This window comes from Notothenia rossii, assembly GCF_949606895.1.
Source record: "Notothenia rossii genome assembly, chromosome: 2".
Taxonomy (NCBI): domain Eukaryota; kingdom Metazoa; phylum Chordata; class Actinopteri; order Perciformes; family Nototheniidae; genus Notothenia; species Notothenia rossii.
The window spans coordinates 96,458,324-96,484,772 of NC_136904.1; the positions used below are offsets into that span (position 1 = coordinate 96,458,324).

The following is a 26,449-nucleotide window of genomic DNA, read 5'->3' on the forward strand; positions in this document are numbered from 1 at the left end:
TCACAAGAAAATCTGAAAAAACCTTCAAAAATGTATTTAATTCATTCAAAAAACAATAAAATAAAACCTAAAATACATTTGTAAATGTTTCGGGATATGTATCTCTTTTTGATTTGTCGTTTTGATTAAATAAGCTTTAAAAATTTTAAATTGTATGACAATAATATAACATTTAGTTTGTTGATGTAACATGAACGTGCAATTAATTTAAATCAAATTTTCTGACTTTAGTTTTTCCGAGGTTATGAATGGAAACAGGATTCTATGACTGAATCTGTTCAAATAAAACACACCCCCACCCCCACAGAGTGTACCCTCACCCTCTCGCTGGCCTCCATCTTCTTCCCGCCCAGGAACCAGTCCACGGCGATGCCCTCGTACGACAGCTCGCTCTCGAAGGTGGCCGTCTCGCCCGCCGTCACCGTGACGTCCTTCAGGGGCCGCAGCAGCCCGATGGAGCGCGCTGAGGAGCAGGAGGACATGTTGAGGACCAGCATGCATCTGGGAGAGGCTCCTCTGAGAGAGGGTCCTCACTCCTGATAAGGGCTAAAATAAACTCAGCAGCTGATTGGCCGATCAGAACGCAACACAGACACCCTGCTGTGAGAGGTGAGGGCGAACCAGAGTCCCCTTGGAGGGTCAACTATGTTCAATACCTTTAAATACCTTTAATCAAGTAAGGCAACTTTTCGAAAATTGCAGAATTGTCCAAAAGCTGCTCTAAAAATATACAAAATGATGAACATGCTCCACTTAATAAAGTTTAAAATAAATCACCTCAGAGGGTTAACTATGTTCAAAAACCTTTTAATAAAGTACGGCTTAACATCGTTGCTCTGAGTTCGAAAGCTGCTGTATATAAAAACATACTAAATGATCCACTTCTCAGCAACCACAGTCATTTAGCATTTATATCTTTCATCAGTGAGTGATTGAACCAAGTTTCACATCTGATTAAAGACATAACAGCGCTCTGACCTTTGACCCTCAGCTGGGCGTTGGACTTGGCGTTGGCGGCGGAGAAGTCGACTCCTCCGGCCATATCCATCTTCACGTTGTACAGGATCAGCAGATGCTTCGTTCCTTCCTCCTTCATCTCCACATCCTGCAGGGACACAAGGAAGAACATTTCAAATACAGAGAGACAAAAGAGAAATGTTGAACGTAGTAGTTTGTATATGTATAGTAGTAGTTTGTATATGTATAGTAGTAGTTTGTATATGTATAGTAGTAGTTTGTATATGCATAGTAGCAGTTTGTATATGCATAGTCGTAGTATGTGTACTCACAGCGCTCTGGTGCAGAGCCTCTCCCTTCAGTTTCCAGTTCCCGTGGACGTCCTCTTCTGAAATTTCCGTCTCAAACTTGGCTGTTTCCGTCTCTGTGACCTCGACGCTGTACAGCGGCCGGGTCACCTTAATGTCTCGCTCTGCAGGGGGGGGGGGATATTAGACATCAGTAAGAGAAACAACAGAGACAACAAAGAGACCAAACTGTCTCATTAATCTGACATATCTTTCCGGTAATACTACATCTAAATCTCTGGCGTCCCTCAAGGCTCTGTGTTTGGTGCTCTCCTCTTTACAGTAATTTAACAGATGCTTTTGTTTATATTTCTTTTATATATCTGCATTTAGAATTATTTATGTGAACCAAATCTAGAAATTCAAACGTATAACTCTATGCTGATGATACTCCGCTCTTTAAGGCAGAAAGTGGAAGTGAATTAGAGGACGTGAAGAAACGTAACATTCCTTTCGCCTCAAAGATGATCAAGTTTCAGGAATTCTGGGAAATGTTGGGGTATCTCAAAGAGAGCCAGGAGTCTTGCTCTGATCTTAGATCTAACAGTCAATGCAACCTTGCTAAATGTTATTTAGTTGTTAACCCTTTATTTGACTTGGCTGATTTAGTTTTATCCCTTCTATATCACTTTTTATTACTACAGACAGAAACAAGAAGCAGACAGTACCGTAAATGTAAATAAAGGCTATCCTTGTAAAATAAAGCAACGAAAGCATGAATAATGATGCTCTACCCTGATGGTACTCCGCTTCATACACCAGATGCTAACGCCAGATGCTAACACCAGATGATAACTCCAGATGCTAACCCAAGTATCTAGATTTCTGTCAAAGTCCTGACTCACCTTCAATATTGAGGTTAGCAGCTGTCTTGTCCGATCCGCAGTCACAGGAGTACTCTCCGATGTTGGCCTTCTCCGCCTTCCTCACCATCAGGATGCGCTTCTTCCCGTCTGTACTGAACGCGATGTTCTTGGAGGGCGTGATCTCCTTCCCGTCTTTGAACCACTTCACGTCAGCGATGGTTTTGCTCAGCTCGCACACCAGCTTCACCTCGTCCTTCTCCACCGCCGTGTAGTTCTGCAGCTTCGTGGTGAAGTACAGGTCGCCCTCTGCACAGAAACACAACACCTCAAAGTTAGAAACACAGTCTGTTTTCCTGAGCAACTGAAAGGACTGGGGTTCAGATACTGAGCCTCATAAACTTGTCTGGGTGATTTTAACTATCAGATAAGGCTTAAAGCTTCTCTGGATCTGTTCAATTAAAACATTTCCCAAATTGGGATCAATAAAGTACTATCTTATCTTATCTTAAAGCATCAGGAAAAATGTGTAGGGAACCAATTGTATTTCAATCTGGGGCTTCTCTGCACTAAAGCGACTTCTCTATTTGTAGATTTCTGACACTCTGTCTGTTAGTAATTGATTTAAACGTTTATTTTGTACCACCCAAACTCTCTTTATTAAAAGCGTCTGAACCTTCCCTCTCTCTAACCCCAGAAATTCCCAACAGGTCAGACACTGACCGATGACGGTGAGCATGGCGGTCACGCTCTTGTCCATGGCCTCCACTTTGATCATGGAGGTGTCATCGATGGTGACCTCCTTGAAGGCCAGCGTGTGGACCTTCCCGTGGTCCGACATGTGAACCACCTTGCTGGGGTGCAGCCGGACATCGTTCTTGTACCAGACCACCGGCACCTTGTCGTGAGAAAGCTCCACGCTGAACTCTGCCGTCTCACGCTCCTTCACCGTCACATCCTTGATCGGCTTAGCAAACTCCAGCCGGATACCTGCGGCAGGAAACGCAGGTCAGACATCGGGAATAAGATCTTGTTAGGGTTAGGGTTTGAAATCCCCAACAGCCGATGCAGCCTGAACCACAACAGACCTGTGTCTGTAAGTTGATAAATGATATACATACTAAATTACAGAACTGATATGTATTTCAGGAGCCAAATATAATTCATTTGTTTAAAAAAAAACTAAATCAGAGTGAAAAAGAGAGAAAACAAGATGTCAAACTTAAAACATTTAAATAAAACCCAAAATGTAGGGTATAGTCTCACATACAAAGTCAAATAGGAAGCCATGAATTGGTGTTGAATAACTAATTTAAGTCAGAAAAGAAGAAACAATAAGGAAACAAACGATGTCCGTATGAAAAATGAGTAAACTCAGCCCATCTCCTCACAGTCTGAACCCAACGACCTGAATGTGTTTCTAGGTAGATTAGTCTAACTAGGTACATTAGTCGAACTAGGGGGATTAGTCTAACTAGGTAGATTAGTCTAACTAGGGGGATTAGTCTAACTAGGGGCATTAGTCTAACTAGGGGGATTAGTCTAACTAGGGGGATTAGTCTAACTAGGGGCATTAGTCTAACTAGGGGGATTAGTCTAACTAGGTAGATTAGTCTAACTAGGTAGATTAGTCTAACTAGGGGGATTAGTCTAACTAGGGGCATTAGTCTAACTAGGGGGATTAGTCGAACTAGGGGCATTAGTCTAACTAGGGGGATTAGTCTAACTAGGTAGATTAGTCTAACTAGGGGGATTAGTCTAACTAGGGGCATTAGTCTAACTAGGGGGATTAGTCTAACTAGGGGCATTAGTCTAACTAGGGGGATTAGTCGAACTAGGGGCATTAGTCTAACTAGGGGGATTAGTCTAACTAGGGGCATTAGTCTAACTAGGGGGATTAGTCTAACTAGGGGCATTAGTCTAACTAGGGGGATTAGTCTAACTAGGTACATTAGTCTAACTAGGGGCATTAGTCTAACTAGGTACATTAGTCTAACTAGGTACATTAGTCTAACTAGGGGGATTAGTCTAACTAGGGGGATTAGTCTAACTAGGGGCATTAGTCTAACTAGGTACATTAGTCTAACTAGGGGGATTAGTCTAACTAGGTAGATTAGTCTAACTAGGGGGATTACGGGGGATTAGTCTAACTAGGGGCATTAGTCTAACTAGTTACATAAGTCTAACTAGGGGGATTAGTCTAATTAGGGGGATTAAGGGGGATTAGTCTAACTAGGGGCATTAGTCTAACTAGGGGGATTAAGGGGGATTAGTCTAACTAGGGGCATTAGTCTAACTAGTTACATTAGTCTAACAAGGGGGATTAGTCTAACTAGGGGCATTAGTCTAACTAGGTACATTAGTCTAACTAGGGGCATTAGTCTAACTAGGGGGATTCGTCTAACTAGGGGCATTAGTCTAACTAGGGGGATTAGTCTAACTAGGTATATTAGTTTAACTAGGGGGATTAGTCTAACTAGGTAGATTAGTCTGACTAGGGGCATTAGTCTAACTAGGGGGATTAAGGGGGATTAGTCTAACTAGGTAGATGTGTCTAACTAGGGGCATTAGTCTAACTAGGTAGATTAGTCTAACTAGGGGCATTAGTCTAACTAGGGGGATTAAGGGGGATTATTCTAACTAGGGGCATTAGTGTAACTAGGTACATAAGTCTAACTAGGTAGATTAGTCTAACTAGGGGCATTAGTCTAACTAGGGGGATTAAGGGGGATTAGTCTAACTAGGGGCATTAGTCTAACTAGGTACATTAGTCTAACTAGGGGGATTAGTCTAACTAGGGGGATTAGTCTAACTAGGTACATTAGTCTAACTAGGGGCATTAGTTTAACTAGGTACATTAGTCTAACTAGGGGGATTAGTCTAACTAGGGGCATTAGTTTAACTAGGTACATTAGTCAAACTAGGGGGATTAGTCTAACTAGGGGCATTAGTCTAACTAGGTACATTAGTCTAACTAGGGGGATTAGTCTAACTAGGGGCATTAGTCTAACTAGGTACATTAGTCAAACTAGGGGGATTAGTCTAACTAGGGGCATTAGTCTAACTAGGTACATTAGTCTAACTAGGGGGATTAGTCTAACTAGGGGCATTAGTCTAACTAGGTACATTAGTCTAACTAGGGGGATTAGTCTAACTAGGTACATTAGTCTAACTAGGGGCATTAGTTTAACTAGGGGGATTAGTCTAACTAGGGGGATTAGTCTAACTAGGGGGATTAGTCTAACTAGGGGCATTAGTCTAACTAGGTACATTAGTCTAACTAGGGGGATTAGTCTAACTAGGTACATTAGTCTAACTAGGGGCATTAGTTTAACTAGGGGGATTAGTCTAACTAGGGGGATTAGTCTAACTAGGGGGATTAGTCTAACTAGGTATATTAATCTCGTACCCTGGATGACCAGCTTGCCGCTCGTCCTCTTGTCCTCAGCCTCGAACATGTACTTGGCTTCGTCCTCGTAGGCGACGGAGCGGATCTGCAGGACGTACATGTTTCCTTCCTGGATCATCTCATACTTTTCGTCTTTCTGCAGCTCCTGCGTTCCCTTCAGCCAGCGGAAGCTCTTCGGCGCTCTCGACAGCTCCAACTCGAACCTCGCCTCGTCCTTCTCGTAAACGTTCACGTCGCTCAGCGGCGTCAGGAAGTTCATCGGCAGCTCTGATTAAGCAGAGGAAGGTGAGACACCGAACCACAGCACTACTTTCTGTCTCTAAGGACTCATTCCTGTCTCTAAGCACTACTTCCTATCTCTGTGTATATAAGTACACAATAACTCAGATCCAACTCAAGCATTTCCCAAAAACCCAGATTCTCTTGGAATAAAGTGGTAAATTCATTTAAAGAAAACTATAAATTAAAGTGTACATTTATATAGCCCAATATCACAAATGTACATGTTTTCTTGTCCATTCAGGATTGACTAACCCCAGGGAACATTAAATGTTGTCTCGTTAACGGTTTATTGTCTCAGAGAATCGTCTCTCTCTGTCGTCTCTTAAAGCGTTGTTTGAACTCTAACCCTCTGCATTAACTAGATTCTGATTACTGCATATTTTTTGTAATTTAAACATTGCTTCCTGGTTAGACTTCTGGTAAAGGAGGTGTATTATCTGTGGCTCACCTTTGACCTTCAGGTTGGCGGCACACTTGGCGTTGGCGGCGGCGTACGCCACCTCGCCCGTCATGGCCACCTTGCAGTTGTAGAGGATGAGAGTGTGTTTTCCTCCCTCCTCGATGATGTCCACATCCTGTCACACACACACATTAGTTAGTCTCTGACATGGATGTATAATAAGAACTGGATACAGCGTCGTTCATTCCTTTGAGAGCTGCCCATTGGCTCACGAGGACAAAATGGCCTGAGATTCTCGAGTGCAAAACGTCACAGATTACCCATCATGCCTTGCTGTCAGAGAGCAGAAGTACCCATTGAGATTCACCTTAAGCCCCGCCTCCTGTCATTCAGCCCCACCCCGATCTCCTGCTCTCCGCTCAGTAGAATGAATGGAGAGAGATAATTCAATCTGGATTCGGCTTCTAGTGCATTTTACAACTTCAAGGACTTAATGATTATAATAAGGGCTATCACAGAGTTCATACTGGGTAGTTTATTTAGTTAAAAAAAAAGTATCCGCTGAATTGCAGACGTCTCTTTCTCCATGTTAGTCAATGGGAGAAAGTCTTTTTGGGCCCATTGACGTCACGGACTGATACGGAAGTTGTAGTACCGCCGTTCGGCCACTAGGAATATTTCCCTCAGAGTCCGGAGCACTTCCTGGGGGCTTGCTCTCTGACAGCAGGGTATTAACATGTATTCAATGAGGACAGGAAGTCTTACGGAGGACGGGGTGAGGACGTCACCGTTCAGCTTCCACTGGCCACGGACGTCGTCCTCAGAGATTTCCACCTCGAAGCGCGCCGTCTCGCCATCGAACAGCTCCACGCCATAGATCGGACGCACCACCTTAACGTCACGAGCTGCAGGCGGGACAACATGTTTGTTAATGTCGTTGTTGTTGTTGTTATTATTACATTGATTTACTGTGAAATTATAGATGAAGTTTGTCCCTTCGTGTGCTTCATTCAATATAAAAAACACTTATTTTACTTACAGTTTTATCAAAACGAGATAAAGAACGTGCCTTATTGTAGGCCAGTATTTACGTGTAGAGAAATAAATAATAATTTAAGTTTTAAAAAGTCCTGATCAAAAGTACTTATTTTTACTTTTTAAAGCTCTAAATGTTTGCTAGCATAATGCCACTGTTGGTTTTTATGAGGAATCGTGAACATGTAATGTAGTTAAAGCTGCTGTGAGATAGAGAAACATTGAGAGTGTGTGCTGGAAACGTCCCCAGTCGGACACAGGGTGGGGTTGAATCCTGACTTCTCAGGTGACGGTTACCTTCGATGTTGATGCTGGCGGTCGTCTTGTCCGTCCCGCAGTCACATACGTATTTCCCTTTGTCGCTCTGCTCCACCTTCCTCAGCACCAGAGACCTGCGGGTGCCCTCGCTCTTCATCAGCAACGTCTTGGAGGCGATGACCTCCGTCTCCTCGTGGAACCACATGACCGGCACGTCTTTGCTCAGCTCGCAGTCCAGAGACACCTCGTCCTTCTCTGTCGCAGTGTAATCCTGCAGCTTCACCACGAACACCGCGTCACCCTCTGCAACACACACACACACACACACTCCGTCAGACTCACACACACACTGGTTCAGATTCCCCCTCGCACACTCAGTGAGATGGATGAAGATGTGACCCCCTGCGCCCCCAGAGATGGATGAAGATGTGACCCCCTGCCCCCCAGAGATGGATGAAGATGTGACCCCCTGCCCCCCCAGAGATGAATGAAGATGGGACACCCTGCCCCCCCAGAGATGGATGAAGATGTGACCCCCTGCCCCCCAGAGATGGATGAAGATGTGACCCCCCATGAGATGGAACAGAGAGATGAAGCATGGCTGTGACAGAGCAGGCACCACAGAAGAAGAGTTACCTATGACTGTCAGCTTGGCCATGGAGTAAATGCCTTTGGCCTCTGCCTTTATCTGGCAGGTATCATCAAGACACAGCGTCCTCATTTCGAGAATGTGTTTCTTCCCTTCCACGTGCGTGAGCACCGTTCTGCTCACGTGGAGCTTCACCTCGTTGCGGTACCAAACCACAGGCACGTTATCGTGCGACAGCTCGAGCTCAAAGCGGACCGTTTTACCTTCTTTCACTGTTTGGTCTTTCAGCTGCTGCACAAACTTCAGCCTCATGCCTGCAATACACGGTCAGTGCACACAGATGGGGGGTTGGTCTCTGCCGGGGACACTTTAAACATGGACACTCAACAGGAAGCCTTTGAGGACAAGACTTACCTTCCACCGCCAGCAGGGCGCTGGACCGCTGGCCCAGAACCTCCACCGTGTACTGGGCCTCATCGTCAAACTCACAGCTGTTTATGATCAGCATGTGCTTCCTGCCATCATCCATTATCTCATATTTAGGGCTGGGGGTGACGATGTCCGCCCCCCTGAACCACAGCACCTTTGACACCTCCTTGGTGATGGTGCATTCAAATTTAGCCTGTTTCTTTTCAGGCACAGAAACGTCCTTCAGCGGCTCAACAAAGCCCATCTCGATTTCTGAGAGACGCGGAGAGTCGCCGTTATTCACAGACAGAAAAGCTTACCTGACCCTCTGCTCGGACCAACAGTGTTACAGAGAGAGAGAGAGTGTGTGTGTGTGTGTGTGTGTGTGTGTGTGTGTGTGTGTGTGTGTGTGTGTGTGTGTGTGTGTGTGTGTGTGTGTGTGTGTGTGTGTGTGTGTGTGTGTGTGTGTGTGTGTGTGTGTGTGTGTGTGTGTGTGTGTGTGTGTGTGTGTGTGTGTGTGTACCTTTGACGGTGAGCATGGCGGTGGTGACGGCGTTCAGCGCCTGGTAGGACACTTCGCCCGCCTGGTCCAGCTGAACCTGCTTCAGGGTCATGAACCGCTTCTTGCCTTCAGACTTGATGTCGCAGGTCTGAGAGACAGGACATACTTCAGTTAGCAACAAGGATAACATCCTACTTTTAACATTGTATTTAAGTCAATATATTTAGTTCACTTTAGTTCAAAAATCTTTTTGTTATGTACTTTTTTCCTCGTAACATATGTGCAATTTTAAAATAAAACGTTATCTTCTTCAGAGTCTCATCTTATCAGATTATCACACTTCTCTCTTTGACTGGTGTTAAACTGGTCCTACTTTAACGCCCTGTTAGTGTTTGTGTTATTGTCTTTATTTAAATCCCCTCTCTTTGGTCGGACTCACCGGAGACCTCATTAGCACCTGTCCCCTCAGCTTCCACTCGCCCACCACATCCTCCTCGGAGATCTCTGTGTCGAAGTTGGCTTCCTCCTTCTCCACCACCTCCTGGTTGGCGAGGGGCTTCAGGACCTCGGCCTCGCGCTCTGAAACACAAACAGCAGGTCAGACCAGGTTCTTGACCCTCCTCTGAAGGGGGTATCGGAGCGGATCTGACCTCCCAAGGTGAGCTTGGCGGAGTATCTGCGGTCCTCCACGGCGATGATGTAGTCGGAGACGTCGTCTGCCTGGCAGTTGTTGACCGTCAGCGTCACGTTCTTGCCATCCTTGTCGATCTGGATCTTGTCCGACGGAGCCAGCTCAGTGTCTCCCTTGAACCACTTCCAGTTGGGGGTGTCCTTGAACAGTTCGCACTTAAACGTAGCTTTAGCTTTCGGCTTCACATGCTGATCCCTCAGAGGCTTCACCAGCCAGTCCTTGATCACCTCTGACAAATGCACAGGGACAACATGTTAAAATAAAATCTGAAGAACAACGTTAGCAACATGTTAGTGTTTCACTGTGATAGTCTAAACTGCTGTTAGCTTCCCCTCCTGAAGGTGGACTGGTGTTGAACTGGTCTAACTTTAGCTCCTGATGGTGGACTGGTGTTGAACTGGTCTAACTTTAGCTCCTGATGGTGGACTGGTGTTGAACTGGTCTAACTTTAGCTCCTGATGGTGGACTGGTGTTGAACTGGTCTAACTTTAGCTCCTGATGGTGGACTGGTGTTGAACTGGTCTAACTTTAGCTCCTGATGGTGGACTGGTGTTGAACTGGTCTAACTTTAGCTCCTGATGGTGGACTGGTGTTGAACTGGTCTAACTTTAGCTCCTGATGGTGGACTGGTGTTGAACTGGTCTAACTTTAGCTCCTGATGGTGGACTGGTGTTGAACTGGTCTAACTTTAGCTCCTGATGGTGGACTGGTGTTGAACTGGTCTAACTTTAGCTCCTGAAGGTGGACTGATGTTGAACTGGTCTAACTTTAGCTCCTGATGGTGGACTGGTGTTGAACTGGTCTAACTTTAGCTCCTGAAGGTGGACTGGTGTTGAACTGGTCTAACTTTAGCTCCTGATGGTGGACTGGTGTTGAACTGGTCTAACTTTAGCTCCTGAAGGTGGACTGGTGTTGAACTGGTCTAACTTTAGCTCCTGAAGGTGGACTGCTGTTGAACTGGTCTAACTTTAGCTCCTGAAGGTGGACTGGTGTTGAACTGGTCTAACTTTAACTCCTGATGGTGGACTGGTGTTGAACTGGTCTAACTTTAGCTCCTGAAGGTGGACTGGTGTTGAACTGGTCTAACTTTAGCTCCTGAAGGTGGACTGCTGTTGAACTGGTCTAACTTTAGCTCCTGAAGGTGGACTGGTGTTGAACTGATCTAACTTTAGCTCCTGAAGGTGGACTGGTGTTGAACTGGTCTAACTTTAGCTCCTGAAGGTGGACTGGGTTTGAACTTATCTAACTTTAGCTCCTGAAGGTGGACTGGTGTTGAACTTATCTAACTTTAGCTCCTGAAGGTGGACTGGTGTTGAACTGGTCTAACTTTAGCTCCTGATGGTGGATTGGTTTAAAAGTGGTGTTAGCTTCCTCCCCTGATGCTACGCTGCTGTTAGCGGCACCTCCTCTGAAGTGCTTACCGATGACCTTGACGATGGTAGTGGTCTTCACGTCCTCCTGGCCCTCCACCTCACAGGTGTAGTCGCCGGCGTCCTCCTCCGTGGCGTTCTGGATGGTGATGGCATGCTGCATGCCGATGATGTTGATGGCCACCTTGCCGGCCTTCTTCTTCAGCAGCGCCCCGTTCCTCTTCCAGACCACCTCGCGGTCCTTGTTCAGCTCGCAGGTCAGGTACATGGGCTGGCTCTTGATGCAGGAGGTCTCCGGCTCCAGATCCTTCACCCACTTCACCGGCAGCTCTGCACAAATACACCTGTTAGCAGACTGCATGCACTGCCTCTCACACACTGTCCTGTCTGCTTATTACTACTACTAATAATAATAATAATATAATAACATTTCATTTATATAGCACACTTTAAATACAATGTTATCTCAAGATGATTTTACTGCAGTACAGCGCCCTCTAGTGGTGGACACACGTCCTGTTTGGACAGTTACTGTGAGTTTCAGTTCAGACACCTTTTTGTTGTAGAAGGCTGTAAACGTTGATATACCTCAGTCTTTGAGAAGGTACAATCTGTAGGTGTTTTGTTTAGACAGACATTTAACATCTTCTGCAACCTTTATTTAGCCTTATTACACGGCCTAGTTCAATACTCGATTGTGATTGGTCAATTTGGACCCGTCAGAGGTTGTTGATACTTGATAACAGACTGCTAACCAAAATAAGGACCGCTGCTGAGGAGGATCAAGAAAAGAGGTTAAAAGACAGCAACTTCAGAGAAATCACCGGAACAACACAGACAGGAAGTAAACACTAATGGGAACCACGGAAGAAGACGGACAGTCGACGATTTTTAAGTCAATAAAATCATTTTCAATCAGTATATGGAGTCAAGTTGTTGGTTTATGTAGTTGTGGCCGTGTAACAAGCGGAATAATGTGCAGCGAGGCGGGGGTCGTGAAGACCTTAACGACCCCCGCCTCGCTGCACATGATGTTTATTTACTTCTGTTTGTGTTGTTGGATGGATGCTGAAGATTCATATTCCATACTTCTACATAAGTCTACAGATCTCTCAAACTGAAAACTCAAATGTTTTTCTTGCTCTTACAAAAGTCTGGCTTGTTTGAATCGATTTATTGCACTGGAAATGTATGTAATAATGTTTATTGCTCTAAGTTATCGTCTTTTCTTTTAGTATTACAGCTTAAGTTTCAATTTCACAACGCTTCATTAAAAGACCTAAAGTCAGCTCCCTGAGCCGTGAGTAAGGTGTGCTGAGGCCTAACGGCGTCATAAAGTAGGTCCAGCCCCTCAGGGCCCTGGGCTGCAGACAGAAACAACCTCAGATCATCCTCTATTGAATCTGTGTTTACCTTCCACCACCAGCTTGGCGGTGCATGTGATTTCCTTGCCAGCGTTCTTGGCGACGCAGGTATACTCGCCGGTGTCCGACAGCTGCACGTCGATGATGTTCAGCTTGCGGTCTTTGCCGTCAGCGGTGAACTTGTGCTTGGGGCCCTCGCGCAGGTTGGTGCCGTCCTTCATCCAGGTGGTGATGGCGGTGGAGGGCGACACCTCGCACTCGAACACGGCGGAGGATCCGATGGACTCGGCCTCCAGAAGCAAGATGTCCTTGATCTTCTTCACAAACTTCAGAGGCACCGCCTTCAGCTTGAACCCTCCGAAGGGATCCTCCGGGGGGGTCGGGCCTCTTCCTCCGGACTTCAGGCCGCGGCCTCTGCCGGCATCACCGGGAGACGGGGTCTGTCTCGCTGCAAGGCCACAGACACAATGTTACTTACTCACATCAGACTTCACACAGAGGGAAGGCTTGAAGACACTGAGCTTACCGTAGGTAAGACGTCAATCAGTGGAAGTAACATAAAACAAGGTTAGGGTAAAGATTCTGAAGCATACAGTCACTCTGTTGAGCTGCTACAGGGTTACCAAAGAACACAACAACATAAACAACAAACCACGCAAACAACACAAAGAGGAAGATGGAGAAGCTAAATACCTACCTGTGCTATTGCAGAAAATAAGGACAATATAAACATTGATTTCAGCCAAATGCAGTGTTTCTATTGGCTGATATCAGTGTGGTAGAGCTGCCTCTAATGATGGCTTATATTAGGCTATAAAACATCAGAAAATATCAGAAAAAGGCCATCAAAACTTCTCAGTCCGATGTGATTTGTTTGAATGTCTAAAGAGTTGAGAAAGTGAAAACAGACTTTCATTTCAAACTTTAAAATGACTCAAATCATTAAATGATCGAATAGTTGAAGTATGTTTTTTCTGTCTATCTTATGTTGCAGCCCTAAAGTGTATGAATGTAAAGATACCTGGTGATTGGGTATGTGATACTACTTCCTGATACCTCTACAGTAACAGACGTACAAGAGGTTTCCCTCAAAGACAACAAGATTTTAAATCTGTCCGCACTCAACAGATTTACGTAGAAAAAGTTTGGGGCCAGAAGATGAAAAGCTGAACACACAAAACACATTAGGTTTTGTAAGAAAGGACAGACAAGAAAACACCCAAAGAGCAAACGTTAGTACATGAGCTACTTTATATCAGTTCATACCCCCGAGTCCTCGGCCTCTGCCCTTTGGCGCCTCCTCTGATGGTTTTCCATCTGAACAAGAGACAACAAGAGGAGTTTAGAGTTCCTCTGATGATCCAGCAGAAACCAAGACTAAGATGTAGACATTCAGACATGAGAACATTGAAAGGACATTTCACAGTGAAGAGGACAGAGATGGACAGAATAATAGAACCACAAGATGAAAGAATATGCAAAAAACTATAAGCTGAAGTTAAGGTAATATTGGAAAGACAACATGAGGACTGCACAGAGATGAAGAGGATGAAGAAGATGGAGTAGATATTCACGGATGAAAGAATAATGGGAGCGGGGATGGGAATTGAGAAGTGCTTCTTCCAAGTTCCCATCCCTGAATGGAACAAGATGAAGACTAACATGAATGGACGATGCAGGAAAACGACAAACTAGAAAGGTACTAGTTGTTGTGAAAGACATGATGAAGACACATTGAGGAGAGACATTATATGATGGACATCACTGAGATGAATAGGATGAAGATGAGTATTAATGGAGTAGGGATGGGAATCGAAAACTGGTTTTAGTGGTCTGATCTTTTGGTATCTCAATTTCAATTCTTCATCTTCCAAAAGTTTTGCTCCAGTTTAAACTAACAATTCCCCTTGGGACAAGATGAAGACAAACATGGGTGGAGGACATGATGAACACATTGAGGACAGACATGAAATGACAGCGGCTCGGTGGAAGAATGGCGGATGAATACATGAGCTGCAGATGGCGTGATGAGGATTAGATGAGTTTTGAGATGGATGAAGGGGCTCCAGAGTCCTCAGACGTCGGCCTTGGTCTCACCTCGTCTGGCGCCTGGCATGCCGGGAGTCTGCCGCTCCCCGTCCTCCGCTTCACCCTCCCAGTCCTCGGGGGGGACCAGCTCCCAGCCCCAGGCCTCGTCCTCCTCCTCGCCCTCCTTCACCTCCGCCTCCTCTTCAAACACCTCCTCCTCCGGCTGGGTGGGAACCTTCTGCATCTGCACGGCCCCGGGGGAAACCTCCTTCCCCAGCGGGATCCTTCCTCTACCGGGAGCTTCCTCCGGTGGGGTTTTCCTCGGGGTCTTTTTGAGCGTGACAGCTTCAACTGAGTCTTTAGGTGAAATCGTTTTTTCCACCTTAGGTGATGGAGTCTTCCTCAGCTCGGCCTTCCTCAGCTGCTCGATAGGTTTGACGGGTTTTTCTTCAACTACCTTATCTTTAGCGGCTCTTGGCGAGGGAGTCTTTTTGAGCTCGACACCTTTCTTTAAGATGTCTGCTGGTTTCTGTGGGGTCTCTTTCTTCCCTGGTGGACTGGCCTTCCTGTCTGGAGCAGCTTCCTCTTTCTCATCATCCTTTTGGGGTTTTGCAGTCTTTTCTACTTTCTTAAGATCTTTAGGAGTTTCCTCACTTAGAGCTCGACGGGGTACCTTTGTATCCACAGGTTTCTTTTTCTCTTCCTCGGACGCTTTCTCTGGCTTCTCTTTAGGCTTGGTGAAAGGCTTCAACATGACCTGGTCTTTGCCGACGTCAGCAGTGACTTCTGGACTCGAGTTGGCGGGTTGGTCTTCGCTGTGTTTTATCGCAGCTGCAGGTTGATCTATCTGAGGCGTCTCGACTCTCTTGTATGGAGTGCGTTCACTTTCTGTCTTTGCCTCGGCTTCTTCCATAGATTTGGCCGGTTCAGGGGCTTCAGCTTTCTTAGGTTTTTCAAAAGGTTTCAAAGTCACTGCTTCTTGCTCCTCACCTTTCTTTGGCAACTTCTTTATTTTCTTTTTAGAAAAATCTGGTTCTGGTTCTTCCTCTTTTGGTGCTTTAGGGGTTCGGGTCCATCTGGACTTCTCATCTTCTGTCTCAAGTTCCTCCGGCTCCTCCATGTGACCCGAGTCAGGCGAGTCTTCAGCGGCGGTAAAGACTCGTTCAGGCCTTACCACCGTTAGCAGCTCTCGATCCTCTCGATGGCGAAGTTTCTGAACGCTCAGCTCTGAATCATAATGCCTCGTCACTTCACATTTTTGAGTTATGACCTCCTTCTCTGGCTCTTTGGGCTTAGTTGGCACCTTTTTCAACTGGATCCTGTGCGGTTCTTCTTCTGGTTTCCCTGATTTCTCAAAGGGTTTCAGTTTGGTTGATTCTTTCTTTTCATCAGCCTTTGGCAGTTTGGTTATTTTCTTCTTCTCAACCTTTGGCACCTCAGGTTCTTCCTCTTTTTGAGATTTTGGAGTTCTTGTCCATCCTACTTTTTCTGTTGTTTTCACAGTAACTGTTACCCTCTCAGCTTCCTCAAACTGGCCTAACTGAGCCGTCTGCTCCTCCGCGGTGAAGACTCGCTCGGTCCTCCCGAGGGTGATTATCTCTCGATCATCTCTCTCGTGAAGTCCGTGAACCGCCAGTTCTACGTCCTGGAGCTTCGTCACTTCTGCTTTATGGGTTTCGACCTGTTTCTCAGGCTCTGGAGGTTTCACCGGGACCTTCTTCAACTTAACGACCTCCAGCTCCGGCTCCTTCTCTTTGGGTCCTCTGAGAACCCTACTCTTCAACTTAGGAGATTCAGGGGTTTTCGTCTCCTGAACAGGGATCTTACCCTTTTGCTTAAGAGCCGTCACTGTGGTTGAGGCAGTAAATACATTCACAAACAGGGAACTCAACATTTCATCGGACACTTTACAACAGAGGACTCACACCGCTTCAACATGTAAAACAAGAGATGTGTTGGTTGTTTATAAGAGAATAACTAATATGGCAGGATGTATACCTGTAGTTGGTCCAGGTGCTGAAACTGGTCCCTTGTCTGCAATAATTTAAAAGAGATAGAAACAAGTCAACACAATACAAACAAAAGAAGGTTAATGTATTTTTTCAGACGGACTGGAGTTAAGAAAGTGTGGCATGCTTTTGTATTTTCGTACAAAAGTTAAGAGATTATTTTTAAGGTTATTTGGACTCTTTAACATGTATAGTTAATATGAAACACTTGAATTAAACAAACAGTAGGTTGACAGTTAAAGACAGAACTAGACATTAAAGGCATTTCTACAATCGAGGCTCAGAGTTCCTTTTATGAAGACTGAAGCGTCACATAAGAAACGCTTTAAAGCCAGAGACAAACAGAAGAGATCATCATAAACATATTGAACACAGATGAGAGCTACAGAAGAGGTGTTACCTTCAGGCGGAGAGGCTGCTGGAGAGGCCTGTACGCCCGGTGGGGAGGGTGTCTTGGCCACCGGTGAAACTTGAGCTACAAGAACGCCAACTTGATTAAATCACTGGCAAAGATCTGGTCAACAAGATACTGACAAAACTGAACTAACCAGACAGTTAAAGAATTTAGACCAAGAGAGGACAAACAACATAAAGGACACACAGAAGAACTACCTGCTGGAGGAACCACTTTCTCTGCTGGAGTCTTTGGTGCAGACACTTTCCTTTCCTCTGGAGGAGACACTTAGGAGCACAAGATACCAAAGGTCACGAACAAGAGACATTCAACAGATTCAAGATGTTAAGAGTGCTTCCAAGTGCACAGACAGAGAGGAATCAGAAAACATGAAAGGTCTCCAGATACAACACAAACAGAAGACAGATGTGCAAAGGTGAAAGAACTACCTGCAGGAGGAGTGACTTTACCTGCAGGAGGAGTGACTTTACCTGCAGGAGGAGTGACTTTAGCTGCAGGAGGAGTGACTTTAGCTGCAGGAGGAGTGACTTTAGCTGCAGGAGGAGTGACTTTAGCTGCAGGAGGAGTGACTTTAGCTGCAGGAGCTGAAGGCTTTGGTGCAGATGGTTTCTCTTCCTCTGGACGAGACACTTTAAAATACAAGATGCCAAGATCATGACCAACACAAGAACAGGGTCAATGAAGGACAGACAGATGCAAGATGAGACTGAGGGTGATCAGTCAGCTCAGAAGACAACAGACGGACATTTAGCTCACAACAACATACTGAAGAAGGAGTATACCTGCAGGAGGAGCAACCTTCTGTGCAGGAGCTGAAGGTGCAGATGGTTTCCTCTCCTCTGGGGGAGACGCTTTGGGAATACAAGACGCCAAGGTCAAGACCAAGAAAACAGTTGGTGGAAACAGAAGCAGTGACAGGAACAGTTCACAACATGAAATACAGAAGAAGAACACAAACAGAAGAGGAAACAGACTCTTGATGAGCCAGCAGTATTTAGTGACTACCTGCAGGAGGAGCAGCGGCTGCAGGAGATAAAGGTGCAGCTGGCTTCCTCTCCTCTGGGGGAGACGCTTTGGGAATACAACATACCAAGATTACGACCAAGAAAAAACACGGTCAATCAAGAAGACAAAAACACAAACAGGGAGAAGAGGAGAAGGGAAATAGACCAAGAGAGGTTCTTTAGTGGCGAACCAAAGTACTGACACACAAACACGTTACAGAGACAATGGACGAGGAAGGCTTACTGTGATCATTAGTGTAATGTGTACCATCAGTGATATCATGTGTGTGTACATGTGAGGTTCTGTAAGAGGGTTGATCTTATGGCGATCACGAGCCTTCGCGGCTCTAATAAGAATACCTGTCTGAAGAGTTTGTTGTTCGCTCTTCTTTGCTTTTTCATCATCTTCTCTTGGAGAGCTTCTTACTTCTTTGGCAGAATCCACCTCGGGGGTGAATACTGTTTGTGCCAGGGAAGCAGGTGTTTTAAAGACAAGACCTTCTTCTTCTTCATTCTTCTGTGGTGGGACTTCAGGTGTTTTACTTGGAGCCACCTCGGGTTTAGTGACAGTCTTCTTCTGTGGTGGGACTTCAGGTGTTTTACTTGGAGCCACCTCAGGTTTAGTGACAGTCTTCTTCTGTGGTGGGACGTCAGGTGTTTTACTTGGAGCCACCTCAGGTTTAGTGACAGTCTTCTTCTGTGGTGGGACTTCAGGTGTTTTACTTGGAGCCACCTCAGGTTTAGTGACAGTCTTCTTCTGTGGTGGGACTTCAGGTGTTTTACTTGGAGCCACCTCAGGTTTAGTGACAGTCTTCTTCTGTGGTGGGACTTCAGGTGTTTTACTTGGAGCCACCTCAGGTTTAGTGACAGTCTTCTTCTGTGGTGGGACTTCAGGTGTTTTACTTGGAGCCACCTCAGGTTTAGTGACAGTCTTCTTCTGTGGTGGGACTTCAGGTGTTTTACTTGGAGCCACCTCAGGTTTAGTGACAGTCTTCTTCTGTGGTGGGACGTCAGGTGTTTTACTTGGAGCCACCTCAGGTTTAGTGACAGTCTTCTTCTGTGGTGGGACTTCAGGTGTTTTACTTGGAGTCACCTCAGGTTTAGTGACAGTCTTCTTCTGTGGTGGGACTTCAGGTGTTTTACTTGGAGCCACCTCAGGTTTAGTGATAGGTTTCTTGTATGGAGTCACTTCTTCAGGAGAAGCTTTGGGAAGTTTAGGAGAGGTCTTCTCTGTAGGCAAAACAGCTTCTTTTGGTGGTGAAATGTCTTTCTCAAGGTAGACTGCTCTCTCAGGCGGAGGGATACAAACCGGTGCAGGGCAGGACACTTCTGTACTTGGTGGCACGGATCCTGTTGCTGGAATCAGTTCTTCTTCAAAGGACTTGTCTGCAGACACAGGGGTCGGTTTTTCCAGAGGTACAACATCTTCTAGACAGACACAGATTTCTTCCATCTTCCTAGTAATCATGACTTCCTTTTTGGGAGGAGAAGGAGTGGTTTGAGTTGGGACTTGGGGTGTGTCATGTTCAAGAGGGATGGTTCTTTCTTTCATAGCTTGTTTCGAAACAGCGACTTCTTTAGGCTTCTTTGGGGCAGTGACTTCTTTAGATGTAGAAGAGGTTTTGGGTTTAACAAGATCCTCCATTTGCAGTTCTTCAATGTCTTCATAGTGTACCGGTGCAACTACAACGTCAGCTTCCACAAGTTTTTTCTGTTGAGTTTTCTTGTAGGACGGTACCTCTTTTTGGGATGTGGATCCAGTGTCAGGAGGAATAACTTCTTGCTTCGTGGGACGAGTTACTTCAGGTGGAGTCGTGTGTTCTCTTCCTGATGGAAAATGTTCAGTCTTCTTTAGGGTAAGAGGGACAGACCTAGAAGACAATTCTTCTCTCTGGTTCAACACTTGGTCTTCTGGTTTTTCAACCTCATATTCTGGCTCTTCGACTTGCTGACCCCGGTTGTATCCTGAAGAAACCGCGTCCCTTTTCTGCTGTCTTATTTCTCGTTTTTCTACCACCGACTCCCTCACCTCCACTGCCATCTCATACGTCCTGACTTCCTCTGTCAGAGAGATTCTCTCTACTTGAAGAGTCTTCACAGACGACTCCCTGCTGTCTTCAAACTTGTCTGTTGTTTCCTTAAGATCCCTCATCTGAGGAACTGTTATTTTTAAGATTTCACCCAAGATTGAAGATTTGCACCATGGAGCGGTGGCCAAGAGAAAGACACAAGACAAGAACCATCAAGACAAAGAAACACAGACTTCACTGTGACATGTATTCTGCTGCGAGCCTAAGTGTAGTGAATTACTGCCTCTCTACATCGACTAGTACTTCTCTAGAAGGAATAAACTAATCTAGATCCTGGAACAAATTAATACAATAAGTCAAACTACAAAACAGTGATGCACATTAGCGGGAGCTGTTGTTTCCTGTGGTATCTCCCTTTGTTTACTGTGTTGATAACTGATATGATGCAACATGTCGCCACACATGACAGAACACACATCAACTTTTAGCTAATGGATAAGAATAGTAATACATAAGAATACCAAGTTAGAAGACCAAGATGAAGAAGGATTAGTTAATAAGAGGTTCAGATTTGTCTACCTGGTTGCAGAGGCTTTTGAGCCGGAAGAGTTTGCTTTGGTGTTTCCAAGACTTGTGGTGGTGCTTCAGAAACCATTTTGTGTGCCGCTGGAGACCTTTGTGGTTCTCCTGGGACCTCCTTTGGTGCTTCAGGAACCTTCTTTGGTTCTTCTGGGACCTTCTTTGGTGCTTCAGGAACTTTCTTTGGTTCTTCAGGAACCTTCTTTGGCAGTTCAGGAACTTTCTTTGGTTCTTCTGGGACCTTCTTTGGTGCTTCAGGAACCTTCTTTGGTGCTTCAGGAACCTTCTTTGGTACTTCAGGAACCTTCTTTGGTACTTCAGGGACCTTCTTTGGTGCTTCAGGAACCTTCTTTGGTGCTTCAGGAACCTTCTTTGGTGCTTCTGGAACCTTCTTTGGTGCTTCAGGAACCTTCTTTGGTACTTCAGGAACCTTCTTTGGTTCTTCTGGGACCTTCTTTTGCACTTCAGGAACCTTCTTTGGTTCTTCTGGGACCTTCTTTGGTGCTTCAGGAACCTTCTTTGGTACTTCAGGAACCTTCTTTGGTTCTTCTGGGACCTTCTTTGGCACTTCAGGAACCTTCTTTGGTTCTTCTGGGACCTTCTTTGGTGCTTCAGGAACCTTCTTTGGCACTTCAGGAACCTTCTTTGGTTCTTCTTGGGCCTTCATCGGTTCTTCTCTGAATTTCTTCTGTGCTTCAGGAACCTTCTTTGGTGCTTCAGGAACCCTCTGTGTTTCTTCCAGAACCTTCCCTGGTGTTTCTGGCTCCATTTGTCTTGGAGCTTCAGATGTCTTCAGCACTGAGAGAACTTTGAATAACATTAATTTAAAAGATGATTAACTTATTAAGAGCATTTTAAAAGTGCCAGTATCACTCTAACGAGTGTTCAAAGATATTCAAAGAAGACATTTCGGAAAGATTACATTCCATTCAAAGCAGAACAGGAGAAACAGACTTGAACATGAGTAACAGCACAAACAGGAAACAGAAGAAGGACCAGTGAGGAACGTCTCTGTACCTTTGGTTGGAGCAGCTTCAGCCTTGGGGGCAGGAACCTTTGGTGCAGGCGGCTGAACTACAGGCTCCTCTGGTCTGGGTTCTTCCCACACTTAAGAGAACATGATGCAAAGTTTAGCCAACAGGTGAAGACCAAGGCTAAGTGAAAGAGAACACTCTGAACGAGTGAAGGACTCTAAAGATCTCAGTACCTTTAGCAGGACCTGGTTCTGCTGATGGGGGGGTAACCTTTGCTGCAGGAGGCTGAACTACAGCTGCTTCAGGCTTTGGACGTTCTGCGGCTTTAAAGAACATTATATATATATATATATATATATATATATATATATATATATATATATATATATGTTCAATAACATACTGGTAACAAACAACATTACAGTCCACTCTAACGAGTACTGCTACTGAAACACATCACAACACAAGTCAAAGAGTTCACAGACGGTCCCAGATCTTCGAGGGCCGGGTGGTTTGTCTTCAGAACATTACAAGGTTTTCCTCCACATTTATCAGAAGATTATTGTAGAAACTAGCTGGAGGTTGTAGGCAAAACATTACAGCAAAGGTCTATCCAAACCTCCTGAAACCCAAACCCCAGATACATGAAATACATTTAAAGAGGTTAACAGTGACCAACACTCAAGAACCATGTTGAAGAGTTATACCTGCAGATCACAGCAACATGGAACCAACAACTAGAAAGACTGGGTTAAAGAACGTCTTTCTAGAACAGAAGAATAAGTGTACTTTACCTCTGGCCTTAGGGGCTTCTTGAGGTGTCTTTGCTTCAGCCTTGGCTTCTTTAGTTTCAGTTTTCAGCTCTTTGGGTTCCTCCGCCCTCGGTCTGGGCTCGGGGGGAGTGGTTTTTGGCAAGGCTGAAGGTTTTGGTTGGTAAGGTTCCGGAGAGACCTTTCTGGAAACCTTTTGTTCAGGTTCTTCAAGGTTAACAGAGAAATAGATAAAGAAGAGGTGAAGAAAGAAGGGATAAGAGACAGAACATCAAGATACATTAATAACAGACGGACGAACCGACAGACAGAACGACCGACAGACGACGATGCTCTGAACGCATCTGAGGAAGATCAGCAGAGACTCTTGAACAACATGAAGCTTCACTGACAGCAACAAAAAATCATTGTAAATAAATAAATATATATAGTATGCTGAAATACTGCTTGTAACATTTGAATGTGTGAGAAAAAAAAGTTCATTAATTTGTTAACATATTCCGGTTTGGTGTAAAGACAGTGAGCCGACAAAGACTCTAAGAGGACAGACAAATAAGATAAGATCAAATAAGATGAGATCAAATAAGATGAGATCAAATAAGATGAGATCAAATAAGATAAGATCAAATAAAATAAGATCAAATAAGATAAGATCAAATAAGATAAGATCAAATAAGATAAGATCAAATCATATAGAATAAGATGGGTCTGGGTGTTACCTGCTGATCGGTCGGCGTCTCCTTGCCTTGGCTCGTCCTTCGTCTTCCTCACTTCAGATTCTTTAAAATATTATCACCATGTCAGATTTCTGATCAACGCTAACATCAAGAACTCATCAAGAGATTTAAATAAAGACAAAACAACAATAGGAAGTACATGAAAGACAAACAGGAAGTGGGTATAATTTAAGAGAATAAAAGCGGTATGTGCAGATACCTCTGAAGGCAGCTGAAGATCTCTGATCCTCCGAACTGAAAACCTCAGACACTGAGGAAAAGAGAGGCAACGTTAACACACTGTGGGGGGAGAGGGGGGGGGGAAGAAGAGGGGGAAGAGGAAGAAGGATAAGACTACTCTATGGAAAGAGAGAAGCTTCTAGAAGCAGCAGGAAGCGTTTCAGGACAAACACCACAAGCGGCCTGATGTCTACAGCCTCTAGCAGTGAGACAGGTGAAGAGGACATTACCTGAAGACACGTCTCCTGTCTCTGTCCACTCGCCTGTCTCTCCTACTGCCTGTCTCACTCCTGCAGGGAGGAAAACCAACTTAGAGACAGACAGGTGTGAAAAGATGTGAGACAGACAGGTAGAGACAGACAGGTGTGTAAAGAAGTCAGATAGACAGGGGTGTAAAGATGTGAGACAGACAGGTAGAGTATGTGGACGAAGAAAATTGGCAACAGACAGGCAGAAGACAAGAGGACAGACAGGCAGAGGACAAGAGGACAGACAGGCAGAGGACAAGAGGACAGACAGATAATTAAAGCTGTCAGACAGACAGGTAGAGACAGACAGGTAATTAAAGCTGTCAGACAGTTTTAGTGTGATAAAATGTTGATACCTGTGGAGGAGAAGCGAACAGAGACGGTCTCCTCGACTCTTTCCATAGCTACACATTAAAGATAATCACAATCAATAATAATAATAATAATAATAAAGATAATAATATTTCAAGAAAATTAAAGATGTGCAGTTTGTGCAGAAGAAGACTAACAGTCTTATTTTCCAGATGTAATCACAAACACAATACATTCAGACTTTCATCTAAATCAATTCCTAATTTATTTGAAATTACATTTGTAATTTAAATTGATGAGATTAGCTCCAGAACATATATGTAATTGTTTAATGAATGTTAAGACTGAGGTCTGATATCTGGATTCAGTCTCCACTAATCCTGGATTAAAAACAAATTAGAAATGGATTTTAATCTTATTAAAACTCGTTTAAAATGAAAGATCTTAATGTTGCAATTTACAGATTCAGGTTGTGCAGATAATCTTCTTCTGCGACAGGAAGGAATTATTACATTTCTGCAAACCGGTTCACACGATCATTCACAAGAGTTCACCAGATTGTTAACGAGTTCACCTGATTGTTAACGAGTTCACTGATTGTTAACGAGTTCACTGATTGTTAAAGGGTTCACTGATTGTTAAAGGGTTCACCTGATTGTTAACGGTTGTTAACGGGTTCACTGATTGTTAACGGGTTCACTGATTGTTAACGGTTGTTAACGGGTTCACTGATTGTTAAAGGGTTCACTGATTGTTAAAGGGTTCACTGATTGTTAACGGTTGTTAACAGGTTCACTGATTGTTAACGGTTGTTAACGGTTGTTAAAGGGTTCACTGATTGTTAACGGTTGTTAACGGGTTCACTGATTGTTAACGGGTTCACTGATTGTTAACGGTTGTTAACAGGTTCACTGATTGTTAACGGTTGTTAACGGGTTCACTGATTGTTAACGGGTTCACTGATTGTTAACGATTGTTAACGGGTTCACTGATTGTTAACGGGTTCACTGATTGTTAACGGTTGTTAACGGGTTCACTGATTGTTAACGATTGTTAACGGGTTCACTGATTGTTAACGGTTGTTAAAGGGTTCACACGATGGAAGGAGTTTGAGTTGATGATGGATGACAGTAATGATACAGAAGAATATTTTTTAATTTAGGATGGAGTCTTCATAAACCGTTAGTACTCATGGTTAAATATTATAAATGAATATCTGCTGTACCTGTCACTGTCCGTTCTTCGTAGAGATAAGACTGAGAGGAGTCTTTGGCAGAAGAAGATATTAATGAGAATATGTTTTATATTGGTATATAAAGAGTTATAAGAGAGACAGGAAGTCTCACCTCTAACGAACAGAGAGGCAGCGCCGGGGAACTGAAGGGAGTCGGGGACGTCTGTGGGTCGAACAGCACCGTTAATATTAACTCACAACATCTCCTTTAATTAGATCTTCAGACTGTTTGAAGCCAAAGTAAAAGTCCACAGTTCCTCCCTTTCAAAATACAAGTCAGAGTTATTTGAACCAATCAGCCTCGCTTTAATATATATATATTTTATATATTTTGCACTTTCACGTTAAATATTATATAGACCAGATTGCAATACCCAATTATGTGTGGATACTCTTTATATCATAAGCGTATTCTGTTAAATAATAAAAATAAATACAAACCCACCAAATGATAGAACATTTGAAGGCCTAAAGCGAGGACCATTCATCTCTTTCAGTTTGTAATTAAAGGGGAGGAAGTTCGACTGCCTGTATTTATTGAAAGTACTCACCCTGAGGGGCGCTGCCTAAGCCCACCTCTGCGGAGACAACATGAAGTTAGAGCGTTTCATTACTTAACTTCAATTCAAACTAAAGATAGCGTTTGTATTTACGGACCTCGGCCCGACAGGAAGAGCTCGGCCGAGCTGCAAGCTTCACCCAGAGCGTCGACCCGAGCGATGACCGAGTACACGCCTACAGAGATAACACCATCATTTATTACCACATCTCTTTCTGCTATAACATCTCACTTCACTATAATATCTATGTCTCCTTTAACCGTGCCTTATAATTGCACTTTTAGCTGACACCATTATTTTATCGCTTTTTTTTGTTTGTGTATGTTTTTTATCTTTGTATTATAATGTGTTCAATGTGAGGCACTTTGAATTGCCTCTGTGTCTTAAAATGTGCTATAGAAATAAACTGAACTAACCTTGAACTGTAACCTCCACACAGTGACCACCAGGTCTTATTATGTGTTGGCGCTTCCTGTGTCCAGTGTAATTGCTATAACCCCAGCTTTATCAACCTTTACTTGCCAAATAAACTGTTTTTAAGGTTTTATACAAACTGTTATTTAGTTATTAACAGTTTTTCCAGGCATGAAACTCACTATTTAGATTAGCAATATGTGGTTACTCATTAACAGAGGACTTGCAGTGTGGCTGTGGGTGATCTCTAATTAAACTCCCTGTCTACAAAAGCTGATAGCGCTAAACCTGAGGAATTGAGACATAAGGGTTTGAACAGGAAGTGGAGAAAGGGCTTCATAAGGTGATTAGCTAGAAACATTTGACCCTCTCAATATGAAATGAATCTATATTAATGGTCAGATTTCTGCGTTTTAGGACAGACCTTCGTCCTCCGCTGTCACGTTGACGATGGTCATGAAGTGGCGGCGGCCATCCGTCCTGAACTCGTACTTCGGGCTC

General features: G+C 44.4%; 1 protein-coding gene across 11 annotated transcripts in view; it reads right to left on the minus strand.

Annotated features, from left to right (window-relative positions):
* Nucleotides 1–26,449, minus strand: part of ttn.1 (titin, tandem duplicate 1) — a 236,951-nt gene that overhangs the window by 136,942 nt on the left and 73,560 nt on the right. Inside the window, exons 29-57 of one of the 11 annotated variants that reach the window (XM_079667095.1) lie at nucleotides 23,411–23,472; nucleotides 23,161–23,211; nucleotides 22,944–23,003; nucleotides 22,249–22,431; nucleotides 21,688–21,777; nucleotides 21,498–21,587; nucleotides 20,481–21,287; nucleotides 18,232–20,031; nucleotides 17,873–17,938; nucleotides 17,650–17,718; nucleotides 17,317–17,496; nucleotides 17,065–17,133; nucleotides 16,853–16,927; nucleotides 16,442–16,477; nucleotides 13,682–13,732; nucleotides 12,465–12,863; nucleotides 11,103–11,381; nucleotides 9,641–9,910; nucleotides 9,430–9,569; nucleotides 9,012–9,138; nucleotides 7,531–7,794; nucleotides 6,964–7,103; nucleotides 6,247–6,373; nucleotides 5,517–5,783; nucleotides 2,831–3,097; nucleotides 2,150–2,416; nucleotides 1,290–1,429; nucleotides 979–1,105; nucleotides 321–463 (exon numbers count right to left, since the gene is read on the minus strand). In XM_079667095.1, coding sequence (XP_079523221.1) covers nucleotides 321–463; nucleotides 979–1,105; nucleotides 1,290–1,429; nucleotides 2,150–2,416; nucleotides 2,831–3,097; nucleotides 5,517–5,783; nucleotides 6,247–6,373; nucleotides 6,964–7,103; nucleotides 7,531–7,794; nucleotides 9,012–9,138; nucleotides 9,430–9,569; nucleotides 9,641–9,910; nucleotides 11,103–11,381; nucleotides 12,465–12,863; nucleotides 13,682–13,732; nucleotides 16,442–16,477; nucleotides 16,853–16,927; nucleotides 17,065–17,133; nucleotides 17,317–17,496; nucleotides 17,650–17,718; nucleotides 17,873–17,938; nucleotides 18,232–20,031; nucleotides 20,481–21,287; nucleotides 21,498–21,587; nucleotides 21,688–21,777; nucleotides 22,249–22,431; nucleotides 22,944–23,003; nucleotides 23,161–23,211; nucleotides 23,411–23,472 — 6,646 coding nt within the window. Of the gene's footprint in view, nucleotides 1–320; nucleotides 464–978; nucleotides 1,106–1,289; nucleotides 1,430–2,149; nucleotides 2,417–2,830; nucleotides 3,098–5,516; nucleotides 5,784–6,246; nucleotides 6,374–6,963; nucleotides 7,104–7,530; nucleotides 7,795–9,011; nucleotides 9,139–9,429; nucleotides 9,570–9,640; nucleotides 9,911–11,102; nucleotides 11,382–12,464; nucleotides 12,864–13,681; nucleotides 13,733–16,441; nucleotides 16,478–16,852; nucleotides 16,928–17,064; nucleotides 17,134–17,316; nucleotides 17,497–17,649; nucleotides 17,719–17,872; nucleotides 17,939–18,231; nucleotides 20,032–20,480; nucleotides 21,288–21,497; nucleotides 21,588–21,687; nucleotides 21,778–22,248; nucleotides 22,432–22,943; nucleotides 23,004–23,160; nucleotides 23,214–23,410; nucleotides 23,473–26,449 lie in introns of all 11 variants that reach the window. The other 10 variants (XM_079667098.1, XM_079667099.1, XM_079667100.1 and 7 more) reach the window with 10 other exon arrangements.